The sequence below is a fragment of the Equus caballus genome, chromosome 18 (assembly GCF_041296265.1).
Source record: "Equus caballus isolate H_3958 breed thoroughbred chromosome 18, TB-T2T, whole genome shotgun sequence".
NCBI lineage: Eukaryota > Metazoa > Chordata > Mammalia > Perissodactyla > Equidae > Equus > Equus caballus.
This window is the reverse complement of record NC_091701.1, coordinates 43153254-43168566: the sequence shown is the minus strand read 5'-3', so window position 1 is coordinate 43168566 and position 15313 is coordinate 43153254. Positions and strand designations below refer to the sequence as shown.

Genomic DNA, 15313 nt, shown 5'->3' with positions numbered 1-15313 from the left:
GTGGCAAGAAACTGAAGATACTTGAGGTAGAAGAGATGAAAGCAAAGTCCCTTGGGGTGAAGAAGATGAGACTCTGAGGCACAGGCAGGCCCACTTCAGAGAGAAGTGGAAAGCAGAATAGAACAAAAGCCCCTATGGTAGCTTCTGCTGTGAAAGAGGAATCATTGAATCTTTTCATTGGATAACTTCATACTCTTTTGAAAATGTGTACTGCAGGGCCTGAGCTATTCAGGACTGTGTTATGTTTAAAATCTAGGAAACGTGAAAAAAAAATAAAAGAAGGAAAGAAATCTATTATAAAGCTTACTGACTGCTTTTTATGAGTTAGGGAGAAGATGATGAGAGTTACTGGAGGTACCAGGGAAAAGAGAATGAGGGTGGTACAACTTGTTTTTCAGGAAGTCAGAGTTGCTGTCCTTACTAACAGCCCAGAGAGGAAATTCAAGGGTTTTCAGAAAGAATTGGTACCCCTTTGACTTTGGAGCGCTAGAACAAATTATGTTCTTATGTAACCTACCGACTGACCCAAGTCCAAATGATACTACCAACCTCCCAATTTAGATTAGTTTCAAACATTGACTTCAAACACTTCCATAAAGTCTAATCCATCTATACCAATTCACAACAACTGCCAACATAGCACTTACTATGTACGATCACGCTCCCAAATACTTAGGTTGTTTACAGCAGGAGTTATAACGACAGGCTTGGGAGCCAGATTGCCTAGTTCAAATGTGGCTCTGGTGCTTCCTAGTCATGGGACTTAAGTCCAGTTACTATCTGTGCCTCAGTTTCCTTACCTGTGAAATGAGAATGAAAGTAAGTTAATAAGTATATAATGCCTAGAATAGCCCAGTGCATTGGAAGGTCTCTATAAGCATTTACAATTATTATTCTTTATATATTTTTAACTTTTTTATTCTTTTAACAGTCCCAGAGGTAGGTACTGTGATAATACTTATCTCACATTTGTGAAAGTTTTGCCTGGTGAATGCCGGAAAGGATAATTTCTGTGGCAGTTTTGTTTTCCAATGATGATTTTTGGTTGTATCCTGGAAGATAAACACTTGTCAAAGAGGGTAGCCCCAATGATTATGCCTGTAAATCTTTCTGGAAAGTTCTTCAATGATTCAGTATTCGAGCTTTCAGCTTCCCCAAATACTGATGTTCTGGAATCAGTTTTCCTTGTCACACAAACTAATCGTTTTTAGCTTGCACTGTAACACCTTCTCTTCACTGCAATTACTTTTGAATATTTTTTGAGAGAAACCAGCCCTTTGCTAAAATAGTTACAAGTTTCACGGGACTGTGGGTCATTTCTCCATATAGTTAAGATGTTTCTACCCGTTAACTCTTTCTCATCTCTTTGTTTACGCTGGCTTAATGTCAGTCAAAACAGTGGGGCATAGAAGCCTTATCAGTGTTAAATTTGGCCATTATTGTACCAGTCTTGTTTATTTCCAGAAGGGTCATGACAAGGTGAGAGGAAGTGACTATAGTCAGAAAAAAAATAATAATAAAGCAATATTTAGTGCCAGCTTCCTGCATGTGCTGAACCTCCTGGCTCTTTGCTGGGGTGAAGGCAGAGTGAATTGAGCAATGTAAACTGGACATAGTTCAAGTGATCCTGTTGGCCTTGCATTTCTTCACCAGTGGCCATAGATATCCTCATCTTGACTGGAATTTTGAGACCTGAATATTCTGCCCATTCCACTTTTCTGCTGTATATATTGGAGTCTTGTGTTGATATTATTTCAAGGTGATTACAGTTTCAGTCTCAACATCTGTCTTTCAAAACTGATTTTGGGTGCAGTTTTGTTTCTTTTTATCTTACTCACAATTCTGAGGAATGTTGAGATAGGGTCGTCAAACTATAGCCAGGGCTGGCTGCCTGATTTTAGAAATTGTTTTATTGGAAGGCAGCCATGTACATTCATTTATATATTGTCTGTGGCTGTTTTCAGGCTATGATGGCCCACTTGAGTAGTTGCAAAGCCTAAAATATGTACCATCTGGCCCTTTAAGAAAAACTTTGCCAACCTCAGGGGTAGATACTATATTCTTACAGCTGAAAGAGACCTTCTTATTTTATAGGTAAGATGTGTAGGTCTTTAGTCAGTTAGAGTACAGAGATGTGAAGAATACAGAAATCACAGTAGATATTTCGGCAGACGGATTTAATATAAAAATTCCTTACACAGATTAAAGAGCAAAAGAGGAATTCTGAGGTAACCCTGAGCCAGTAGCTGTAGGAAGTCTTGGGAACCAAGGAGAAGAGGGACATAGAAGATCTGGGCCCAAAGCTCCAAGGGGTATGAGGCGCCCAGCTGCTCCTGGCATGGCTGAGAGTCAGGTTGAAGCAGGTCAGGTGTTCCAAAATACGCCGGAGGCCCGGCCAGGTGCTACTTCTGGGCGCATGCTGACAGGATCAGCAAGAAAAGGGAAGTCCCTCCTCCTCTCCTACTGACTCCAGTCCTTCTCTGTTTTCCTCTAATGGCAGGAGCTAACAGGAAGCCTGCAGACAAAGGGGTCTGGGAAATGCAGCTGTAGATGCCCTTCCCAGCATTATTGAGCAACAATAGAAGTGTACCTTTTGAGCTGAAAGACATATGGTTGGCACCAGCTTAGAGAAAGGTCAGTGACTGGCATAGGCTTAGAGAAGTGAGATGGCCTAGTGACAGCTACTGGCAGGCTGGAACCTGAGGCTGCTGTCCCTACTCTGTCCAGACCCATCTGTCCAAGTGTGCTGCTCTGCCTACTGCCTCAGTCACTTGGAGTTCACAGTGCTAATGTTTAGAGCTGTGTTCCTGTGTTTGTATTCTTGTGTTTGTATGTCTGGCTTTCATCTTTTCATTCAACAAATATTTATGGAGTGCCTACCATGTGCTAGTCACTGTTCTTGCCCGTGGTGACATAATAGTAAACAAAATGAATCGCAACAAAATCAGTGTCCTCATGGAGCTTACACTCAATCAAGGGAGGCAGAGGTAAACAAGACAAATAAGTGACAAATACAGTATTTTAGATAGTATCACTGCTAAGGAAAAAATCTAAAGCCAGGAAGGGCAATACAAAGGGAATGACATGAACCAGGGGTTTGTAAGTGTCAGTCCAGGGAAGGAGGGTTACATTTAAATAAAGACCTGAAGGAGGTGAGGGAGCGTATCTGAGAGGAAGAACATTCCAGGCAGAGGGTGCAGCAAATTCAAAGTCCCTGAGGCAAGAGTGGGCTGAGTGTGTCTATGGAACAGCTGCGAGGCCACTGTGAATAGAGTGAAGTAAAGAGAGAGCAGAAGGAGATGGTGAGGCTGGAGTCATGACAGACAACCCCCCATTAAGTTGTTTCCTTTTTTCCAAATTGTTGCTTTTCTGGGAAATGTGCATTGTACTACTTGGTTGGTCTTTCAGGGTAAACCTTTAAAAATATAATGATTACATCCCTAAACAAAAGTTTGGTCATCTGGCGCTGTGATCTTACGGTAAATGCTTAGAGTATGCAGTCCCACATTCTACAGGCTCCAGCTAAATGGCAATATGTTTGTCAGATACCACTTGATGTACCTGGGGTGTTTCTCTTACTGAGAAGGTAAATCTGGTGACTGTGATTATATTTCAATGACTCTTGTGTATAGTAATCAGAGAAACATAACTCTTCACCAGTTCTCTAATTCTACAAGTCCAACAGTTTCCCTCCATACTATAAACTGCTGATTCCACTATGGATGCTATGGGTGGTGTTAGACATATGGAAGGGGGAAAGTGATGCTCATCGGTACTTAGCACATGATTAGATTCAACTTATCCTAGATGTTTTCTCAATGTGATGCTCATATGCTGTCTTCTTAGGATCATTTGGGATATGAACATAGTGAAAAGAAATTGGCTATTATTTTGTTGCAGTGAAATTCCTAATCTCTGCACCAATGCTAGGTACTGCAGAGGAGAGATTCTTCTATTCATCTTTGTGTCCTGATTGCCTGATGCTTGGAACAAAACAATAGTAAATACTGTAACATATCTGGAGGGCTGCCTAAATTTTAAGTCCTGAGCTAAGTACATTATCTCATTTAATTGTGGCAAATCCCTGTGGCTAGATAATGCTATTATTTTCATTTTATAGATTTAAAAATTGGGGTTTCAAAAGATTCAGTAATTTTCCCAAGGCCCCAGTGCAAAAATTAGACCTGGGCTCAAACCCAGGCTCTCTGATTTCAAAGTCATCAGGGACCCAACCCTTTACTGATATTTGTTGAATCAATGGAGTTGGGTGGTAGCTTGCATATGTTGCTGGATAATGCAGGGTATGAGGAGGCTTGCAGTCAATTTCTTCTTCTGCCTTCTTGAATTTTCTTCCTCTGTCCCCAGGTCAAGGCTGCTATTTTGCTAGAGAAAATTCTAAAGTAACACTCATTTTATTTCTTTAGCAGCAATATAAAATGTTAGCTGATTACCATATGGAACACAAGAACTCTCTAACCAGATATCTTTTTCCTGTGTTTGACAATTTTATGAGTTTATGAGCTGTAAAGAGCACATTTCTTTTTAGTTGCATTTCATTAGCCATTTATTTATCAACACAGTTTATCTTTCTAAAGTAGAAATATTATATATCATAGTTTAATGCAGACAAAAATGTTTACTATTAATGAATATAAAAATATTCAAAATATCCTGTAATCATAAAGTAACAATTGGTAAAAGCAAGACTACACTGTCTCTTACGTGGATCTTATCATTCTGGAATTACTTTTATTCAGAAATGGTTTTGATCCTACCACAAGGATTCATTAAGATACCATACACTTTGATAAGAATTTATCGTTAGGTTGAACCATATTAAATACTGCTATTCTACCATTTTTGACTGATAAAAATGACATTTGCATACAGTTTAACCTAATAGTTACTCTCACCAAAGAAGTAAAGTATAAAGTTGTTCACCTTTTTTGGATTTTTAAATTGAAGAAGACACAAATCTAAGTTTCCATATAAGCTGATGGGTAACATATGATTAACTGCTTTACTTGGCTAGCACAGCACTTTGAACTGATAAGTCAAATGAACGACATGTCCCAGGCCCACCAGGAAAACCACACCAGCAGCCAAGACCTTCATCTGTTGCTGCAGCAGTGCCCTGTCAGTGAGCAAGTAGACAAGGAAGAAGAAACGTGAGCGTGTCCTCTGTGTTTGACGAAATAGGTTGTATCTTGGCAGCAAACTCTGAACTTGCTAAAGGTCAAAACCTGGACTTGGCACTCATGCCTCACAGAACTCGCTTATCTAGATGTTTCAAAAGTGTCTTCCAATGTTCACTGCTTATCGAATGGCAAGGCAGAAAACAAGGAACATTTGTTGCTCTACTTGCTCCAATTTAGCAGGGCTGTTCTGGGACTGGGTAGCCAGGATATGGAAACCAGCTTGCAGGGTCATGGTGAAGGAGCTCAGTGAGCCTAGCACAAGCTGAGGTAAGCCTGGGCCCTGCACTGATGTCCTGGGCCTTAGCAAGAGTGTGGCGTCAATGTTGGTATCTGGAATATCAGCAGATGGATCAAAATCACGTTGAGCCCATTATGAACAGAAGAGGCCCCGCATCTGATAGAGAGGATGAGTTTAGAAAAGCTGCGGCCTGCTGAGAGTGAGCCCAGAAATGTCTGAGGTGGGCGTGAGAGGTAAGGGCTCAGTGAGGAGCCCATCACGAATGTGAAGAGCAGCACCCTGGGTGAAGAGTGCCTCCTAGCAGGTGACATCACAGGCAATTTTGTCTCAATTATTTTAATATTTCAGATTTGAGTGTTTTGTCCTGAAAAACCTGGGCAAATACCCTAATGTGAGATAGCACTTAAGTGAGATACCACTGTATGTGATCTATTGTAGGTGCTCAGTTCATTCTCTTCTTACAAAATCAAGAGTCAGTGATAGATGTTCTATGTTGATTTGTCTGTTTTATTATATATGCGTATGTCTTAGTCCATTCAGGCTGCTATAGTGAAAATACCAGAGACCGGGGGCAGTGGGGACGGGGGCAGGCTTAAACATTTATTTCTCACAGTTCCAGAGGCAGGGAAGTCCAAGCTCAAGATGCCAGTAGATTTAGTGTTTGGTATCTTGTGAGGACCCATTTCCTGTGTCCTCACATGACAGAAGGGGTGAGAGAACTTTCTGGTGTCACTTTTTTAAGGGTACTAATCCCACTCATGAGGGCTCCACTCTCATGACCTAATGACCTCCTGAAGGCTCCATCTCCAAATACCATCACACTGAGTGTTAGGATTTCAACATATGAATTTGAGGGGGGACACAAACATTCAGCCCATTGCAATAGACATATGTGTGTGTGTGTGTGTGTATAAATTGTGCTATCACTATCTCTAGGTCTATCTAGACATCTACATGAGCAGATAATATTAGGATTGTGAATGTCTATAACCATTTATACTTTGAATTATACTAATTTGGGGAAGTGTTTCATGTCCATTTTAGACTAATAGCTCTTGATAGCAGGATATATATATCATCAACAGTGTTTCTCAAATACTACCTGCTTTATAACTATTTGATGTATGAAAAGATGATTGGGTGAATACAAACAATCAAGAGAATTTAGTGAACAAATGCACATTTGTAGTTTTTTAGTCCAATATGAGTTTCAAATAATATTTTCTATAGCACAAGTCTTTGTTTCTTGTTTGAAGGTCGACAAGTCTAAGGGCTGGTTTTACCCACTTGCTGTATTTCTGCTAACACATACAAATCTTGTTAGCTTTCAGAGATAAAATGCAAAACTGAGTTAAAAAATAGATTTTTTTAACTTCTTTTACTTAACAAACTGGGCTTAAACAAAATCAATAAAGTCATAAAGTGAAGTGTAGCAGTTTTACCTATTGAAGCTGAAGGTCTTATAGGGAGAAAGACTGTGTTACCAGGTAAGATCCAAAGAAATAGAATCTTAAGGTCATTTTTTGAAAGAGAATTACCTTTCCACATGCTGTAAAAAATTAACAAGAGAAGATGCTGATAGCTTCGAAATCCCCAAAAGACTAAGAATTGCAGTTATAGGAATATTATGATGGTGACTGATATTGTGAGTGTATATTTGCGTGTATGTGGGAAAAGTAAAGAATTTGGAAAAAGACTTTAGGCTCTTTGTTGTCAGTGGGAGCTCTGGGATTGGGTAAGAAGAACTACATTGACCTGACTATGCTTGTAGGATGATGTCCTGCATCAATCGACAAAAATTTTGTGTGTGTGTGCCTCCTATGACATAGAACTGTGCTAGATGCTAAGGTTGATGTGAAAAACAAAAAACCCAAGGCCCTGTCTTCAACAAATACATGGCCTAGCTGAGTAAACCACACAGATAGGCATGAAAAAAAGAGTAATCAACACAGTCATTAAGTGACAGGAGCCAAATGAGTAGTGTGGAGGCAAAAGTCAGAAGAGATAGAATTAAAATCTTCCAAAATCTTCACAAAAGAGATGGGAGTTGGAGGATGGAAGATTGTGATAGCGAGGGAAGCAGTTGAAGACATTGCAGCAAAGTGGCTTAGGACAAGGAGCAGAAATGGAAAAGCCTAAAGATCTACTGGGTTTAGTAGGCAGACCAGTGTGACTGAGTTAGAAGGTTCATGCAGGGAGAGAGTGAAAATGCGCCTGGAAAGAGGGTCTCATGTCAGGTTGTGGAGGCTGCAAGTGCCAGAGTTTGAATCTTCCTGTAAGCAACGGGGAATCATTGAAAACTTTTGAGGAAGAGACCACCAGGATGGAAGTGGCATTTTAGAAAAATCATTCCAGTGGTAGTGCAGTTGAAGGATTGTACTGGGGAGAACCAGATGGCAGGGATACCTGGAAAAAATATTTCACAGGAACAATTAACGAGGTTGATTGGATAAGGTGGTGGTAAAAGAGAGGGAGACATCAAAAATGATTTTCAGATGTTGAATTTGGGTCACCAGTAACAAAATATAAAACCACAAAAATTCCCTATGGTGGGGCTGGCCCCGTGGCCGAGTGGTTAAGTTTGCGCGCTCCGCTGCAGGTGGCCCCGTGTTTCGTTGGTTCGAATCCTGGGCGTGGACACGGCACTGCTCATCAAACCACGCTGAGGCAGCATCCCACATGCCACAACTAGAAGGACCCACAACGAAGAATATACACCTATGTACTGGGGGGCTTTGGGGAGAAAAAGGAAAAAAATAAAATCTTTAAAAAAAAAAAAAACTTAAAAAAAAAAAAAATTCCCTATGGAAAACTAGCTTTGGAAGGAAGACAGTTATTTCAGACAAGGTAAGTATAGGGTTAGGGAGGAGCAAGTCCACTAAGAAGGCCCAACATAGCACTGGAAATGTGAGTTTGGGGTGTGGTGGGCTAGGGTAGTAAGTAGATTTTGTCACTTATTTAAATGGAAAGTATGCCTGAAACTCAGGATGTCACATTCTCCGCACTTGTTTGGAAGGAAGAATGTAGTGAGAGAAGAGCAGAAAGCTGAATATCAGGGCATTTCTGTCTTAGAAGTCGGTGGAGAAAAATACAGTCAAAATAGGAGATGCGAAAATAATAGTCAGAGAGGTAGGAGGACTACTGAGGTGTCAGAATCCAACGGAAGGGTTTCATGTAAACTTTCACCAAGTTCAGGGAAAAGCACCCGTAGAAACAGAGATCCCTGAACTGGGTAATCAACATGTCTCAAGGTCCTTGAGGAGTGAGAGAGCTTCGAAGTGGATCTCAGGGCCTCAAAAAGGATGATCTAGCCTCGTGCTGTCCACCACAAGGCCACATGTAGCTACTGACTGTGAATGTGCCTAATCAAATTGAAATATGATGTCATTGTAAATTACATACCAGATTTCAAAGACTTAGTATGAAAAGAAATAATGTGAAAGATCTCATTAATAACATTTAAATATTGATCATACATTGAAATGATAATATTTTGGATATATTGGGCTAAATAAAATATGCTATTAGGGGCCGGCCCTGTGGCCCAGTGGTAAAGTTCGCGCACTCCACTTCAGCAGCCCGGGGTGTCGCCGGTCAGGCACCACTCATCAGGCCATGTTGAGGCAGCGTCCCACATGCCACAACTAGAAGGACCCACAACTAAAATAAAATATACAACTATGTACTGGGGGGATTTGGAGGAGAAAAAGCAGGAAAAAAATGCTATTAAAGTTAATTTTACCTTAAAATTTTTTAAATATGGCTACTAGAAAATGTACTCACATTATATTTTGATTGGACGTTGCTGATCTGGACCTTCATAATGAAGCTCAATAATATAGTGCTGTGAAACACACACACTCACATACACTTTAACAGTTAAATGTATTTTTAGTCTATCCACCCAGTCCAAACTCTTTGAAAATATGTTTTGCATTTTTTGAGTACATTTCTGTATTTTGTGACCAGTATATATTATAGAGATCCATTTGTTTATTTTGTGCAAAACTTAGGTTATTCCATCTTACTGAACATTTGGCTCTTTTTTCAACCAACAGATGATGCTACAGCTGACAGTCGCCAAACTTACACTTTAACTGATTATTTAAAAAATACTCATAGGCTGAAGTACTACTCCTTGCAGTGGGTTTCAGGTAAGGATTTTTTGTAGGGGAGGGGACAGGTTTTTATGCTTACGTTCATTCTAGTTAGGTTGTGGGGCACTTTTATGGCACTGAGAAGATATCTTTGTATTTTTAAACCCTATAGGAGAGTATTTTTTTCTGCTTGGTGGGAAGGGAGATAAGATAGAAAAAACCTTAGTATTTCTTTGATATGTACCATAAAAAGTTAAATGTGAATTGAATCCTTGACAATAATGATGGAAAAATGAATGCCTACTGGTGTAATATTTATCAGTCAATGTTTTTCCAACTTAGAAATGCTTATTTAGTACTTGTGTGAAGTTAAATCTTAAATTTTTATTGCATAATTTTTAGCTTATGAAGATGTTTAATGGCAACTTGAAATATTGATCTGGCCGTTTTCTCTCTTCAGATCATGAATATCTCTACAAACAAGAAAATAATATCTTGCTATTCAATGCTGAATATGGAAACAGCTCCATTTTCTTGGAGAACAGTACATTTGTATGTTTAATCACATAATTAATTCATACTTTAAGGAAATTCTGGGGATTTTTTTTCATAACCTTTCAAATCATGAGTACTATCGTTTCTCATCCTGTTGGACTCTCTCTGCAGCATATGGCACAGTGGATCTTTCTCTCCTTCTTGGAATGCTCCCTGCCTTGGCTACTTTTTAGTCTCCTCTGACGATTCCTCCTCCTCTGCCCATACTCCTAAGTGTAAGTGCTCCCCAGGGCTCTGTCTTTGCTTGCTGGCCTCTCTCCTCACTTTGCATGCTCTCCTTCAGTGAATTTCATGCACTTCCACAGCATTCACGCTCTCTTTCTGGTCTTGTTTCTCAAATACACACTTTTAACACTAACATTCTCCAAAGATCTAAACCTCTGTTTCCAACAGCTTGCTGGCTTCTACACATGGATGGGCTACAGGCATTTAAATTCAGGTCAAGCTAAACTAGTTATCTCCCCTTCACTCTCCTAGCAAAGTGAAAGCATCCTATTCCTTTTCCTGAGTTCCCAATCTTGGTAAATAGTGCTCTCCTCCAAGTCATTTAAGCTAGAAACCTCAGAATCCTCCTTGATCCCTCTGTCATCCCCCATATTTAGCTACTCAACAAACCCTATTGATTTTCCCTCTGCAATGTCAAATATCTCTCAGATTTCCATTTCCACTGTATAGTCCTGGTTCAAGACCTTGTTTGATCTTGTGATAGTGAGTATTCTAACTTCTGTCCCTATCTCCATTCTGTAGATCAGACCACTGCAATGCCCAAGTCCAAAGCTGATGCAACCTTTCTCATCTTATCTCAGCCACTGTGTCACCAGAGCATCTTCATAAAAGACAGATGAGATTCTATCACGTCCATGTGCAAAAAGTAGCTCATAGTTCACCTTCTTATATTTAGGTCCCAGCTATTTTTCTAATTTTCTGTCCTCTCACCTTCTACTTTATCTGATACATCCTATCCTGTTACACCTAACCTTTAGACAGTCTCTACGTATGCATGCCCTTTCCCACATCTGAGTTTTTGTTCATGCTGTTCCCCCTCCTGAGAAAGTTCTCTCTCTACCTGATCCCACACAGCCTCACACCCTCACAGCTTTCTTTCCTCGGTTAGCATTAATCCTTCCCTCCCTGCTTTTCCGCCCTGTTCACCACCCACCTTGCATTATGGTCCTTTGTGTGGGGGAATGTGCCATCTCTCCTAGACTGGGAGCTTCCAAGCCGTGAACCACATTTCTAGAACTGTACCTTCTACATAGTAAATGCTCAATAATGGCAGTTAAATGGAATTGTTCAATTGTTCTTTTTTCTACTTGATTGACAGGATGAATTTGGGCATGCTATAAGTGATTATTCAGTATCTCCTGATCGACAGTTTATTCTCTTAGAGTACAACTATGTGAAGGTAAAAGAAATGCTGTCTTCCTGTGATGTTTAAAGAATCCTATGACTATGTTATTTTATAACTGATTTCAAGTCTATGAATATTTAAGGTTGACACCTCAGTAATAGTAGGCACTAAAAACTTATTAATTCAGCCCCAAAGGAGAAATGGTCATTCTCATTCATAAAAGAGACGTCCAACAAATGTTTTAAAAGAAATTCATTTTCAGTGTTTTTAAATACTAAAAAGTATAAGTAATAATATGTTATGGATACTAAAAAGTTAATAAAATAGAGCTTACTATTTAAAAGTATGTCTACATGTCTGACTTGTACATCCAGTAATAGAACCTCTTATTTCCTTTGTCTCAGTTTTAGATATAATAAAACTCTTGATAAGTATTAGCTTTAAAAAAAAGTTAAATTTCTCATCCTCCAAAAGAGACTCTGCAAGGTGATTCAGACCACCTCCCAGCCTTCAGGTCCTACCATACACAAACCATTCTATAGCGGGAGCCTCAGCACTGGTCATCAGTGCCCTGCAGAGAGCACTCAGCCTCCTCCAGTCACCCAGCCCAACATCAAATTCTTACACATTCAGTAAAGGTTGCAGCCTAATTGCATATCCTCTTCGTGTTTAGAATGACTGCAAATCGCCAGTAACTTTAACTGCAATTTTTGGGTTCCTGATGGATTTGACAACAGTTGTTGAGTATAGGAAGTTTTGAGACATGTAGGAAAGATTAAAAATTGGTAGAGATATTCTGCATTGAAAGCAAAATACACAGAGCCATATGATGTGGACTAATGGATGCTTTTCACTGGTAGACCTTAGCTGGACAACCATTACTGGTAACTTGTATTTGTTGTGTCGCTGGAGTTTTAACTGCTTTTACTGTTTTCACTCTGTCCCCTTTATCCCGCTGTCTATGCTTTTCAGACGGTATCCACAGTGCCCCTTTTAAAACCTAAATTAGATTACATTATGATCATGATTAGTGGCTTCCCATCACCCCCAGAGTAAAACACCAACTCTCAACTCAGCATCCTCAGAAGCCTGTGTGACTGGACCCCAGTGAGCCCGTCTGAACACATCTCCTACCACCGTCTCTGCACTCACCGTGCTTGGCCTGGGTTTCCCAACTCAGCCTGTACCTTAGAATCACCTGGTGGGGGGGGGTTCTTAAAATACAGATGCCTGCAGCCTACCCCACACCAACTAACTCAGCTTAGCTATGGGTGGGGCCTAGGCACAGGTAGATCTAAGGGCTCCCAGGTAAGTAAATGATCAACAGTTAAGAACTTTTAAGTTCACACCTCTTTATTTTTCTCAAGCATCACTTTCATTCCCATCTAAGGGCCAAAGCATTTGCTAGTGCTTCCTCCTAGAACCTTCTTCCCCTCATCATCATATGGCTCTCCCTTTTTAGTAGCACAGGTCCAGGCTGTCTTGGATCCCTTTATCTAACATTACTCCCTGCCATTCTGTTCCCCCACACTGGACCATTCACTCTTTATCACATTAGCTTATTTTACTTTCTTCATACATTTTATTGCAAATCATGAATTATAAGATTTTTGAAAGTAGAGAATATATCTTCTATTTTACTTCCCAGAGTATCCAGTAGAATTTTCTGTACAGCATAAATGTTGACTAATCAACTCTCAAGAAACATATCCAGAACAAAGTAGTTATCTTCCGTTTCCTCGGAGGTCTACTGTGCAGTGTTCCTTAGATCCTACGCCATGGCTTCTCCATGACTGAGTTAGTGCATACAGAAAGATTAATTATTACTTCTAAGTTGTGGCTACAAGAAAATAAGTGAGTGAGTGAAAACATAAATAAATAAGTACCAGACAACTTGGTACAGATGTTCTCCGATGCTCTCCGCTTATTGCCCAATGCTCTAGAGATAATAATAGTTGCATCACCTATACATGTTGACAGTGTTACAGGAGCCCTGCTAAGCACTTCACATGCATTCCCACGCACCTGAGGTTTTTGCTGTCATTATCCCCATTTTTCTAAAGAGAAAATTGAAGCTTAGAAAGGAATTGCCTGATACTACACAGCGGAGACTTGTCTTAGTCCATTCAGGCTGCTATAACAAAAGACCACAGGCTGTGCGGCTTGACAACAGAAATTTACTTCTCACAGTTCTGGAAGCTGAGAAGTCCAAGATCAAGGTGCCAGCATATTCAGTGTCTGGTGAGATCCCACTTCCTGGATCATAGTTGGCTCTCTTCTCCCTGTGTCCTCACATGGTAGAAGGGGCAAAGAATCTCTCTGGAGTTTCTTTTATAAGGGTACTGATCCCATTCACGAGGGCTCCACACTCATGATGTAGTCACCTCCCAAAGGCCCCACCTCCACATAGCATCACACTAAGGATTAGGATTTCAACACATAAATTTGGAGGGGAAACAAATATTCATTCTATAGCAAGACTTGAATCCAGGTTAGAAGACTCCACAGCTTGTGCTCTTAAACGTGATCTTTCCCATCTTTGTGTTTCAACTTCTCTCTGCTATGATGCTTTTTTTTCCCCTTTCCTGCATGACTGTCTTCTCCCACTGAAATTCAGTCCATGAATCACTTTTTCCATGCGCCTCTTTCCCACCCGAAGCCTAATATATTATTTCTGCCTCTCCCCACCCCTCTCCATGATATCTCTTGTGACTCTTTTCTTGTATTTACTTGCTCATGTCCCCCATTCAACTATGAGCTCCTCAAGAAGAGGGAGCCTGTCTTATCCAGGAATGGCTGAGAGAGGATAGCTGCCAATGTTTATAACCCAAATAGACTGATGGTCTGTTTCAAAACATGGAGTGAATGTACCAAACATCTTGGGTATCCTTTTACAACTCATGATGGATCTGTCATTCTGCAATGATCTCAAACTTTCTTAAACCTCTTAAAATTTTTAACCTGTACTGCACCTTTTGGCTCTAGCAAGTATTATACTCAGAGGTTTCCCAGAAACAAGCATGGATTGTTCAAAATAATCTAGGATTCAAAATGGAATGTGTGACTTGCAAAAAGTGGGGACTTAATAAATATTTGTTGACAAGAGAAGATAGGAGGGTGATAAATGATAAGTGGGAAATAGTCTTCAAGGTTAGGAACCCTGGCTTGTGTCTCAGCTCTTCCATTATACAGCCAGGAGTCCTTGGGCTACCCATTTCCTCTGTTTTATCCTCGTATGTAAAATCTGCTTTTTATTTTAGTTTGGTTTATTTCTTGAACACATACTATGTGGCTTGTGCTAGACCAGACTCCAGCTATTTAAAGATGAGTAAGACAATTTCTTACCTCTAGGAGTATAATAGGGAAGACAGACAAATAAGCAAGTAATTTCTTTTAAAATATCTTTATATAGGCATTAACATATAAACATAATTTTTGGTAAATGTTAATCCGTATAAGTATATATGTATTTTTATCTTCATTTTTTTTTCCTTTTTTTTTTTGCTTACCTCCTTCCTCCTCATCTCTCTGCCTTTTCCCCATGTATCCCATGTTAAGAATCTAGCACTGGGGCCGGCCCCGTGGCCGAGTGGTAAGTTCATGCACTCCGCTGCAGCGGCCCAGGGTTTCACTGGTTTGGATCCTGGATGCGGACATGGCACCACTCATCAGGCCACGTTGAGGTGGTGGTCCCACATGACACAACTAGAAGGACCCACAACTAAAATATACAACTATGTACTGGGGGGATTTGGGGAGAAAAAGCAGAAGGTAAAAAACAAAGTAGATTGGCAACAGTTGTTAGCTCAGGTGCCAATCTTTAAAAAAAAAAAAAAGAATCTAGCGTATATCTCTTCATATTTTGTGTTTTCTC

At 40.1% G+C, this 15313-nt stretch overlaps 1 protein-coding gene across 1 annotated transcript in view; it reads left to right on the top strand.

The window, feature by feature from the left end:
• Positions 1–15313, top strand: part of DPP4 (dipeptidyl peptidase 4) — an 86805-nt gene that overhangs the window by 14153 nt on the left and 57339 nt on the right. The window contains exons 2-4 of the mRNA XM_023623018.2: positions 9495–9590; positions 9994–10085; positions 11413–11493. Of these exons, the coding sequence (XP_023478786.1) occupies positions 9495–9590; positions 9994–10085; positions 11413–11493 (269 nt within the window). The remainder of the gene's footprint in view (positions 1–9494; positions 9591–9993; positions 10086–11412; positions 11494–15313) is intronic.